Raw genomic sequence first — 12407 nt, 5'->3', positions numbered from 1 at the left:
GCCACTGCAGCTGGCTTTGTCAACAGCTGGAAGACACATGCTGCTTGCCCCGATGTTAAGAGCAACTTTGAGAACCCCTGCAGTCTTAGTCTAGAAAATGGTAGGTCTGACTGACTTTAGATTCTCTGTTATCTCCGTGGGTTCTTCAGAATAACCGATGTTGGTCACTTGTGTGTCAATTACAGAGAAGTACGCCCAGCACTGGTGCTCCATGCTGAGTGACCCTCAGGGAGTGTTCGCCCCCTGCCACTCAGAGATCAGCCCCGACTCTTACAAAGAGGCAAGTCTCACAGCTACAGCTTTTACATATCTCCGTGGACCGGACCTGGACCAGTCTCCAGAATCTGTGATATGACTTTTTTTTAATTTTGTCTCCTCACAGAACTGTATGTATGACAGCTGTAACTGTGAGAGGAGCGAGGACTGCATGTGTGCTGCAGTCTCCTCCTATGTCCACGCCTGTGCAGTTGCAGGAGTCCAGATCAGCAGCTGGAGGAAGACCATCTGTGGTGAGTAGAAGGGTGTTACGCCTGCGACTTAGAAGACTCGACAGCATGAGCTTGTCCAAATCATAAAAAAAACCCATCTACTTCCAATGGAACGCGTGTCCTCGCAGATATCAGATTGTCAGGTTGATCAGTCATTAGATAGGTCCTTCACAGAGAAATCTTTCAGAACGCATGTTTTTCTTCCAGGACTGCCTAGCACTCAGAGTGTGTGATGGGATTTGATTGATACAGTCAAGAACGGCACGGTTTTAAATCTGGAACCACGACGAAACGGTTGGTCAGAAGTTGGTTTCATAGCTTTCGTTACTGCTTTGTAAACGTCTACAGCTGTGTTTTTAAATGCTTAAACAGATAGCGCCAAGAACATCCCGCGCTCAAAACCACCTCTGATGAGTGTGATGTATTGAGGCCTTATTTTTTTTGGTGGGGGGGGGGGGGTCATGAGTGTCGAGTAGTCTGCTGCGAGCGTAACGTCCCTACTCCAGGGTTTTCTGACATTCAAGCTCACTGCTTTGATTAGAAATAGCTGTTATATTCTATAGTCACACTGTGGTACTAAAGGGCCACATCAGAGGTTATACATGTTTTAACCCAAACTACTACAAATTGTGTATACTTCATAAATATTTTTAAATGTTTCCATATCATATCTTTTTTGAATGTTCTTCCTTCCCAAAGTATGAAAATCAACTTGCGAGTCATGAAAATGTCTTGAGTTAGTGAACATCATGTCTGCTGTTATTCTACTGTTGCATGCAGGGGCTGGATTAACCCACTAGAGGGCCCTAGGGCAAAGAATTGCTTTGGGCCTCCACTGACTCCCATTCTTCCTGCTCTTTGCGCATTCTTCACGTACCAGAATGTGATCCAGCCTTGGAAAACAGGGAGTGTTTAGTGTCTGACGGTACAAAACATGTCTCTCAACACTGAGTATCGTGTCATTAATGAGTTGAGGTAACTTCTCCACTCTTATCCACGAGTTCACATTCTAAATATGAATATCAAATATATTTGTAACAGTGACATAATGATCGAAAATGTAATGTATGCCCATCGTAGCCATTTTATTAGAAAAACATATGCACACTGTTGGCTAGCCAACTGTTTAAGTGCAATATTTCATGCAGATGGATCTTGCCAGGCATTCTGGGGTTTTTTCAAACTCATTTCCACACAGTTTATCTAGCTTTTCCTCGCCAGCTTATCTTTTAACTTCCTAATGCTGCCGGCTATGGACGTTTGATTGGTCAGCGACAGCTAATTTAGCACGTTTGTCTGGCCTTGATAGCCGCAACATGTTTCTTTTTTCGTTTCTATTCATTTCTTGGTAATGTTTATAAGTTTGCCATGCCATGAATTTATAAATCCGGCATGTCATACCAGATGGATGAGGATCAAGTATTCTTCAAACCTCTTTTAAAGGAAGCAGACTGCAGTGCAGTGTTTCTGCAGTGTTCTATCTTTGGCAGCGGAACAAGCTTTCACCGTTCAGACGCCAGAGTATTATGTAAGAAGTCATCTAACCACTTGGGCAAATAAAGGACACCGCTGTTGGTGCAGATCGAGAGACAGAGAATAGAGATGAGTGAAAAGACCCACAGATACGAGGCACGCTAACAGTCCTGGTAGAGGCAGAGAGATAACAGAAGTGCAAAACTCTGAAAGTCCACCAGGGAGCAATACATCACCATGGTGAGACCATAATAAGGGATCATTTTCCCTGTTTTAGCCAGGTGTAAACTAGCCCGATCATGTTACCTCTAAGTTGTATTTATTGTAGTCTGGTGGTAAGGCAGTGGATACTTCTGGTGAACAGACTGTGGCCGGGGTGGGTATTACTTTTAGTATCCTTTGGGCTCCGAGCAGGCACCTCACCTCACCGATGCCACTGATGCTCGGTGGATGGGTACCAAGGATGTTCTGGGCTGTTTTAATCACCTACCACAGAGACCTCTTGTCCTGGGCCGTGCACATCTCATCCCAGTTTGTAATGTTTCCAGTCAGGATCCTTGAAAAGTTGACAAGACCTTGGCATGGCCATTTTGCCTTCTTAAGTTTCCTCAAGAAATACAGTTGTTTCTGAGCTTTCTTTACCAGGGTAGAGATGTGTGATGTCCATGACAGGTTCTTTGTAATGCTGATTCCCAGGAACCTAAATCTTGCACCACCTCAGCTCCACTGATGGAGGCAGTAGGTTGTTCTCTGTGCACCACTCTTCAAGATCGCTGATACCATGTCTGGGATCACAGTCATGGGTATACAGGATGGGGCTGAGCACCCGAGTGGAAAGCGCTGTGACTGTCCGGGCTGTCTGGGGTCTGTTTGTGAGGAAGTCCAATTTCCATTTGCAGAGTTGTACCCAAGCCTAGAACGCTAAGTTTGCCAATTACTTTCATGGGGGAGATTGTGTGGAATGCTGAGCTGAAATCTACACGCAGCATTCTGATGAAGGTGTATATTCCAAGATGTGTGAGGGATGAGTGGAGGGCAGTGGGGATGGCGTCCTCCGTGGATCTGTTGGTTCTGAAAGGCTGGGATGTTGTCTTGGCCTGTACTAGAAGATGCAGCTCAACGTACTGAGCACATGGACATAGTGTTTCAAGGTGCCAAGCGAGTCATACCTTCAAATTTCACGATTTGGGCCACACAATCGCTTTTACAAGCGTGATAATTAATAATGATAATTCAACACACCGCAGCAAAACTATAAACAACACCTTGCTGCAGTATTGTGGCAAAATGTGCATTTGTGCAAGATTGCAACATCGGCATGGTCCTTTAAACGTCTTCATGTGGCCTGCTTGCTGATTCTGTGTTCTGACCTCCTCAGGGAAGTATGCCAGCTCCTGCCCCAGAAGCATGGTCTTCTCCTACAACATCACAACCAGCAGTCGCACCTGCCGCTGCATCGGCACCACCGATCTCAGCTGTCACTTCTCCTTCCCGCCCATCGACGGCTGCGTCTGTGCAGAGGGGACCTATCTGGATGACTCTGGGAAGTGTGTGTCACCCCAGGCTTGCCCCTGTTACGACAAAGGCTCAGTGGTGCTTCCTGGACAGGTCGTCAACAAGGAAGGCGTCATGTGGTATGAAAATGTTATGTTTTTGCTATGCTATGTTTTTATCGTGTTATTGCATATGATGTGTATGGGGGAGTGTACATTATACCTATATCTTAGTCTTTTGCACAATTTCCCCCCGGGGATCAATAAAGTATTTCTGATTCTGATTCTGATAAAGCCCCATAAAGTATATTCATATATATATAATTCTTTTTTTTTTTTTTGAACTATGAATCAAAAACGCAGTTTGTGCGTTTCTAAACTGATCATAATCCAAATGACACTGACTCATAGTCCCTGTGTTCAAAGGGCTGTCAATCAATTTGAGAGTGACAGCAGTTGACAGACAGGTTTTCTTCACATTTGGATTCCGGGCCTTTAGAATAATATTTGTTCTTTGACGTATTTGTGGCATTCTGAAAATATCACACGTTTAAAGAGTGCGCCGAAAGGTTGTATATGTATATTAATGCGTTTTATATTTCCCCACTAGCACCTGCAAGGAGGGCAAACTCAGCTGCATTGGAGAGTTTGTTGCGCAGCCATGTAAGTTACACAACACTGAATCACCCTGATGGTGTCGAAGTGTCCTTGGGCAAGACACTGAACCCTAGGTTGCTCCCGATGGAGGCCAGCGCCTTGCATGGCAGCTCGGTCGCCATCGGTGTGTGAACGTGTGTGAGTGAATGGGCGAACGAGACCTGATCTGTGACCTGATCGCTTTGGGAACCGTTAAGGCAGTACCTTATACAACTCAACAGATATGTAAGAAGAGTTGTGTGCTTGAACTACAGTTTATCCATCCTCCCAGTATATCACAGTCACTGCTGCGCCCAGCTGTTGATTCTCAAGAAATAGTTCCAACAAGTAACTACCTCTGAAAGATGATCATTTTTACATTTCTGTTGGCGTCTCCTATTTTCTCTACTCTCTATACTATAAGCATTTTCTGAGCTGACAAAAATGATGAGCCCCAGAGATTTCAAACATTCAAGCACATCGCACAAACCAGCAGTGTTTCTGCTCGTTTCAGTTCAGCCCCCAAAAGCTGGAGTTTCCTGCTGCCAAGGGGCGATGTTTACCACAGTTCACGGTAAACAGGCTCCACTGGAGGCTTAGAATGTGCCTCTGGTCTCCCGGGAATAGAAAGTGAAGTGGGAAAGATTGACTCTCCCGCGTCACTTAAATATGATGATGATGGTGCTGAAGTGGTGATTCATTTTTAGAAATACAGTAAAGTCATTGTAGACACGTCTTTTCTCAGCCGCCTGTGCTCCTCCCATGGTGTTCGTCAACTGCTCGGCCAATGGCCCAGCTGCAAAAGGGACCGAGTGCGAGAAGAGCTGCGACACATTGGACATGGCCTGCGTGAGTCACCTCGCCTCCCCCCCCCAAAATAAAAGGAACATTTTACATGCAAATACAGATTATTAGTTTATATGTGGAACAAATATGTGGATAATCTGAGGTAAAGTGAAACATTTTCTCTGCTGGAGCAGAAGTGACACATATGACTGGGTGAAGTTTGATCTTCTCTCCAGGTGACCACGGGGTGCGTCTCCGGCTGTATGTGTCCATCTGGGATGGTGTCCGATGGTAAAGGAGGCTGCATCAAGCCAGAGGCCTGTTCCTGTGTTCACAACGGCATCTCCTTCCAGCCTGGGGAGACCACCAAGGTGGACTGCAATACTTGGTAAGTGAATCACAAGTGGAGTGGCATGCTGCAAAAGCTAGAAATATGCTAGGTACTCATTTACAAACAAAAGGAATGTATTTTATGATAAGCCCGATGCCATCTGAGATGCGTCTGTTCACAGCATGTGTAAAGACAGGAAGTGGAATTGCACCACCAACCAGTGCGATGGAACCTGCTCGGTCTACGGCGCCGGGCACTTCATGACTTTTGATCAGAAGCGCTTCACCTTCGATGGCAGCTGTGAATACATTCTCGCTCAGGTGCGATTGCACACAAGACCAGACACATTCATTAAATGTGATTATTATGTACAGTATTTTATATTATTTCTATTTCATGATTGACCAGTGGTTTTGTAAGAGGCGTGCCCTGTGAAAACCTTCCTTCCATCATTTTCTACATATACATAATCCTGCTAGAGGCTGGTATAGTACTTTGACTTGTAACAGAGTTATTTTACAGACACTCTCCATGAAAGGGATGGATGTCAGTAATATAGGAATCATATAATACTTTAGAATTCACTCCCTGTTTGTGTATCCTTCCTCAGGACTACTGCGGCAGCGCTCAGAGTAACGGAACCTTCAGAGTGATCACGGAGAATGTCCCGTGCGGCACCACAGGAACCACCTGCTCCAAGACCATCAAGATCTTCCTGGGGGTAGACAGTCAACATAAAACCTTCTAAAAAAGAAAAACAACAAAAAAAACTGCAGTGACTCAAAGCTGATGTTCAAAATAGATTCACACGGATAAACTGATGTGGTCTAGAAGTCAAAGGCAGCTGGACATGCTGTAGAATTCTTCTGCCCGTCATCCAAAAGGTTTCTTTAATAATCGATTTCTGTTCTTTTGTTTAGAGTGCAGAACTGATTCTAACAGAGGGAAGCTACCAGCTACTTTCAAGTGGAAATGAAGAAACAGCTCCATTCCATTACAGCACTATGGGCATCTACCTGGTAGTTGAAGCCAACAATGGACTCATTCTCATGTGGGACAGGAAGACCAGCTTGTTTATCAAGCTCAACCCAAAGTATAAGGTAACCCTGCAATATCTGAAGGATTGGTCCTAATGTGACTACAACTGATTTGCTCGCGCAACAAAAGACTATGAAGATTTGTTTTGATATTCAAGTTGAACGACATGATGCGAGGGGCTCTACTTTTTCAGGGTCGTGTTTGTGGGCTGTGTGGCAACTATGACGACAACGCCAACAATGACTTCACTACAAGGTGCCATGCCGTGGTGGTCAACCCACTGGTGTTTGGGAACACCTGGAAGGATTCACCAAGCTGCCCCGATGCTCACAGCATCATCAGCCCCTGCACAACCAACCCATACAGACAGTCCTGGGCCCAGAAACAGTGCAGCATCATAAAGAGTGACGTCTTCTCTGCCTGCCACTCCGTTGTACGTTGCTTTTGAAGTCAAATTCTTGTTTTGAAGTTTTTCTTCTTTTCTTTTTACCTTGCAAGCAGCAGGGCCTAATCATTCGGATTAACATATGCTTGACAGACTTTAATATGGACATCCATGGTCTTCAGAGAATGAATCCTAATTATTTTAGAAACCCTTCACTTGACTTTCAGCACCACTGTCAAGCCAAAGTTTTCCCCTTGTCAAAATCTTGTCCATGAAAAGGTGTCTCAAAGACGAAAGGTTAGATTGCCATATAACTTGCTTTGATCCCCAGCAAATGAACCCCTGAACTTTCCCCTGGTGCAGTGGTTCTCTAACTTTTTCTTTCACTCCCCCCCCAAAAAAGTTCTTTCATACCCATTTACCTCTTCACTTGTCTGTAGGTGGATCCTGCGCCATACTATGACGCGTGTGTGTTCGACTCGTGTGCTTGTGACACTGGTGGAGACTGCGAGTGTTTCTGCACTGCTGTGGCCGCTTATTCTGAATCCTGTAATCAAGCTGGCGCCTGCATACGATGGAGAACCCCAAAGATCTGCCGTGAGTAACCAATACGACGCGTTCCTGGTTGAAAAGCTAGAATCAGCATCATTAATTTTGACGAGAAAGGAAAAGATGAGTCTATCAGGGTTGCATAAGATAAAGCAAAGATACCATTTTTTTTTCAGCGAAATACCAGTACTGTAATATTGCTGTGATATCAAATCTGTAAAAACTTGCATCAATGACTAATCAATTATAACCATTTGCCATCAGCAATAGCTATATTTTGCCTGTGGTCTTTTAAAGTTTAAAGCCATGTAGAGACGAAGCTGCGTCAACTCCATTCTTGAACTAAAGGAACTTAGACTTAATTGTCATTGGGCCTCATCAACAAAATGAGAGTAAATCGTGGATACACAGGGTGCTTTTTTCAAGGTAATTTTCATCAGTATTGCAATGCCCTGGCTTCTGGCCAAAGTACCATGTCAGCTTAGTAAAAAGGTAAAAATAAGGCTATGTACAACTACATGTGTAAAATCATCAGTATGCTCTATGAATAGTCCAGTCTGAAATGTGCCTATATTGAATAAGTATTATTATCTTTTCCAGCTCTCTTCTGTGATTACTACAATCCCCCTGGTGAATGTGAATGGCACTACATGCCATGTGGATCTCCTTGTATGAAAACCTGCAGGAGCCCCTCGGGCAACTGCTCTGCACAGATACCTCCTCTAGAAGGTACAAGATTGGGTTTGGATGACTTAACCTGGACTGCTAATCAAATTAAATTCAAGATTCAAGATTGAACACATTGATTGTCTTTTTTACATTGGCTATAGATTTCATATAGTTGTGTTTAAAAAGTGGCATACAAATATCACTCATTCAACCAAAATGCCAGGTGAACACAAGAAATGTTAACACTTTCAACTGGTGGTACCAATTGTTTGAATAATGCGAACAAGTATTAAATAACTCTTTTCTTGCACTGAATGAACAGCTGTTTGTTTTTCAATTAGGTTGCTATCCAAGATGTCCACCTGCTCAGCCATACTTTGATGAGGATAAAATGACATGTGTTTTAAAAGAACAATGTGGCTGCTACGATAAAGAGGGGAAACACTATAATAATGGTGACAAAGTGCCAACAACCGAAAACTGTCATACATGGTAGGTCTTGCTTACATATCATGTGTCAGTCAAGGTTATATAACTTTGTGGCCAGTTCAGATAAACTGAAAACAAATCAAAACTGACGATGTTTTTTGTGTTCTCTCTCTTGAAGTACATGCAGTTCAATGACCATCCAATGCCATTACGATGCCCAAGGTATAAAAAGATTTGGAGAGATTGTGAGATTGTTAAAAATGCATACTTGTGTTTGGTTAATATATTAATAATACATCTCCTCTGTTTACAGCCTGTACTTGCACATATGGTGGAAACAAATATCCCCCTGGCAATACCATCTATAACACAACAGATGGACATGGTAACTGCATCACAGCAGTGTGTGGGAAGAATGGTACCATTGACAAGAGGTCATACCCATGCCCAGTACCTACACCGACAGCACATGTGCCCACTGCAACCACTACTACAACAAGCCAGTCTCCAACCACCTTTGTTTTTACATCAACCACACCAGGTAAGTGCAAGAAATAGAAGACATATTCAGTTGTATAATGTAAGATTTACTACATAACCAACACCTGCATTATGTGTGTCCACAGAGCCAGTCACAACCACATGTAGCCCTTGTGAATGGTCACCATGGTATGATACCAGCTTCCCCACACTGGGAACTCCAGGAGGAGACAATGAAACTTACGATAAGATTAGAGAGGCAGGGCACAAGATATGTGAAAAGCCAAGTCAGATCCAATGCCAAGCTGAGAAATTCCCTAATGTCACCATTGACAATGTGGGACAAGTGGTGCAATGTAATCTGGCAAAGGGGCTGACATGTAGAAATCAAGACCAGTCAGGACCACTGGCCTTGTGCTTTAACTACCAAGTCAGAGTTCTGTGTTGTGACTATAGTGCATGCCCAACAAAGCCTACTCCTTCTACAACACCTCCAAGCTCAACTGCAAAACCTTCAACAACAGAACATGTTACTGAAACACCTTGTGAGGAGACATTATGCCAATGGTCACCATGGATAAGTTCAGACTACCCAGAATATGGTCCTGGAGGTGGGGACAATGAAACCATCAAACACGTCATCCAGAGAGGATATAAGATCTGTGAGAATCCAGTTGCAGTGGAGTGTCAGGCTGTGCACTATCCAGGGCTTCCTCTGAAAGAGCTGGGACAAAAGGTAACATGTAATAACCAGGGACTCCTGTGTGAGAACAGTTTACAATATCCCCCCATATGTTCAGATTATGAAATAAAAGTAAAGTGTTGCAAGACAATGCAAGTGAAATGCAGCACAACACCAAAACAAACAACCACACCAGCTACACGACCTATTTCTACAACCACTACACCCTCTACTACAACTGAAACCACAACTACAACCCAGTCAGCTACAACCACTACACTGTCTACCACAACTGAAACAGCAACTACACCTCGGCCACCTACAACGACTACAACTTCTACACCCTCTACCACAACTACTACTCACCCACCTACAACTACTACAACTTCTACACCCTCTACCACAACTACAACTCAGCCACCTACAACTACTACAACTTCTACACCCTCTACCACAACAACTCAGCCACCTACAACTACTACAACTTCTACACCCTCTACCACAACTACAACTCAGCCACCGACAACTACTACACCTTCTACACCTTCTACCACAACTACTTCTCAGCCACCTACAACTACGCCTTGCCCGGGGGGACATGATGTGACATGTGGTTGGTCAGAATGGATCAATGTGGGAAAGCCCACACCAGGCCCTGATGGTGGGGAACATGAATCCATCCAGGAGATAATCTCTGCTGGTCATCTTGTTTGCTCAGCCCTAGAAGAAGTCCAGTGCAGAGCTGTTCTTTACCCAGGTCTGGCCATGTCACAGGTGGGACAAGCTGTGACTTGCAATAAAGATGTGGGTCTCATATGCAACAACAAACAACAAGGGCTTCAGCAAGAGTGTTTTGATTATGAGGTTAGATTGAACTGCTGTGGGTGTCCAAAACCTTCAACACATTCTTCTACAGTTTCAACTACAACACCTTCAACGACTACGACCACTACACCTTCTACCACAACTGCAACCACAACTACAACTCAGCCACCTACAACTACTACAACTTCTACACCCTCTACCACAACTACAACTCAGCCACCTACAACTACTACAACTTCTACACCCTCTACCACAACTACAACTCAGCCACCGACAACTACTACACCTTCTACACCTTCTACCACAACTACTTCTCAGCCACCTACAACTACACCTTGCCCGGGGGGACATGATGTGACATGTGGTTGGTCAGAATGGATCAATGTGGGAAAGCCCACACCAGGCCCTGATGGTGGGGAACATGAATCCATCCAGGAGATAATCTCTGCTGGTCATCTTGTTTGCTCAGCCCTAGAAGAAGTCCAGTGCAGAGCTGTTCTTTACCCAGGTCTGGCCATGTCACAGGTGGGACAAGCTGTGACTTGCAATAAAGATGTGGGTCTCATATGCAACAACAAACAACAAGGGCTTCAGCAAGAGTGTTTTGATTATGAGGTTAGATTGAACTGCTGTGGGTGTCCAAAACCTTCAACACATTCTTCTACAGTTTCAACTACAACACCTTCAACGACTACGACCACTACACCTTCTACCACAACTGCAACCACAACTACAACTCAGCCACCTACAACTACTACAACTTCTACACCCTCTACCACAACTACAACTCAGCCACCTACAACTACTACAACTTCTACACCCTCTACCACAACTACAACTCAGCCACCGACAACTACTACACCTTCTACACCTTCTACCACAACTACTTCTCAGCCACCTACAACTACACCTTGCCCGGGGGGACATGATGTGACATGTGGTTGGTCAGAATGGATCAATGTGGGAAAGCCCACACCAGGCCCTGATGGTGGGGAACATGAATCCATCCAGGAGATAATCTCTGCTGGTCATCTTGTTTGCTCAGCCCTAGAAGAAGTCCAGTGCAGAGCTGTTCTTTACCCAGGTCTGGCCATGTCACAGGTGGGACAAGCTGTGACTTGCAATAAAGATGTGGGTCTCATATGCAACAACAAACAACAAGGGCTTCAGCAAGAGTGTTTTGATTATGAGGTTAGATTGAACTGCTGTGGGTGTCCAAAACCTTCAACACATTCTTCTACAGTTTCAACTACAACACCTTCAACGACTACGACCACTACACCTTCTACCACAACTGCAACCACAACTACAACTCAGCCACCTACAACTACTACAACTTCTACACCCTCTACCACAACTACAACTCAGCCACCTACAACTACTACAACTTCTACACCCTCTACCACAACTACAACTCAGCCACCGACAACTACTACACCTTCCACACCTTCTACCACAACTACTTCTCAGCCACCTACAACTACGCCTTGCCCGGGGGGACATGATGTGACATGTGGTTGGTCAGAATGGATCAATGTGGGAAAGCCCACACCAGGCCCTGATGGTGGGGAACATGAATCCATCCAGGAGATAATCTCTGCTGGTCATCTTGTTTGCTCAGCCCTAGAAGAAGTCCAGTGCAGAGCTGTTCTTTACCCAGGTCGGGCCATGTCACAGGTGGGACAAGCTGTGACTTGCAATAAAGATGTGGGTCTCATATGCAACAACAAACAACAAGGGCTTCAGCAAGAGTGTTTTGATTATGAGGTTAGATTGAACTGCTGTGGGTGTCCAAAACCTTCAACACATTCTTCTACAGTTTCAACTACAACACCTTCAACGACTACGACCACTACACCTTCTACCACAACTGCAACCACAACTACAACTCAGCCACCTACAACTACTACAACTTCTACACCCTCTACCACAACTACAACTCAGCCACCTACAACTACTACAACTTCTACACCCTCTACCACAACTACAACTCAGCCACCGACAACTACTACACCTTCTACACCTTCTACCACAACTACTTCTCAGCCACCTACAACTACGCCTTGCCCGGGGGGACATGATGTGACATGTGGTTGGTCAGAATGGATCAATGTGGGAAAGCCCACACCAGGCCCTGATGGTG

The 12407-nt window shown here is 44.7% G+C and overlaps 1 protein-coding gene across 1 annotated transcript in view; it reads left to right on the top strand.

Annotated features, from left to right (window-relative positions):
* Positions 1 to 9294, top strand: part of LOC139286110 (mucin-5B-like) — a 14068-nt gene extending 4774 nt beyond the window's left edge. Inside the window, exons 13-29 of the mRNA XM_070906798.1 lie at positions 1 to 100; positions 186 to 280; positions 383 to 509; positions 3340 to 3595; positions 4065 to 4117; positions 4836 to 4939; positions 5113 to 5264; positions 5389 to 5527; positions 5818 to 5928; positions 6128 to 6307; positions 6439 to 6678; positions 7071 to 7227; positions 7780 to 7908; positions 8190 to 8340; positions 8456 to 8499; positions 8591 to 8727; positions 9214 to 9294. The exon at positions 1 to 100 is cut by the window's left edge and continues 65 nt beyond it. Of these exons, the coding sequence (XP_070762899.1) occupies positions 1 to 100; positions 186 to 280; positions 383 to 509; positions 3340 to 3595; positions 4065 to 4117; positions 4836 to 4939; positions 5113 to 5264; positions 5389 to 5527; positions 5818 to 5928; positions 6128 to 6307; positions 6439 to 6678; positions 7071 to 7227; positions 7780 to 7908; positions 8190 to 8340; positions 8456 to 8499; positions 8591 to 8727; positions 9214 to 9294 (2256 nt within the window). The remainder of the gene's footprint in view (positions 101 to 185; positions 281 to 382; positions 510 to 3339; positions 3596 to 4064; positions 4118 to 4835; positions 4940 to 5112; positions 5265 to 5388; positions 5528 to 5817; positions 5929 to 6127; positions 6308 to 6438; positions 6679 to 7070; positions 7228 to 7779; positions 7909 to 8189; positions 8341 to 8455; positions 8500 to 8590; positions 8728 to 9213) is intronic.
* The last annotated feature ends 3113 nt before the right edge of the window (positions 9295 to 12407 follow it).

This window comes from Enoplosus armatus, chromosome 1 (assembly GCF_043641665.1).
Source record: "Enoplosus armatus isolate fEnoArm2 chromosome 1, fEnoArm2.hap1, whole genome shotgun sequence".
NCBI classification, from domain to species: Eukaryota; Metazoa; Chordata; class Actinopteri; order Centrarchiformes; family Enoplosidae; genus Enoplosus; species Enoplosus armatus.
Note: the sequence above shows the minus strand (reverse complement) of the source record. Positions and strands in the feature narration are given on the sequence as shown.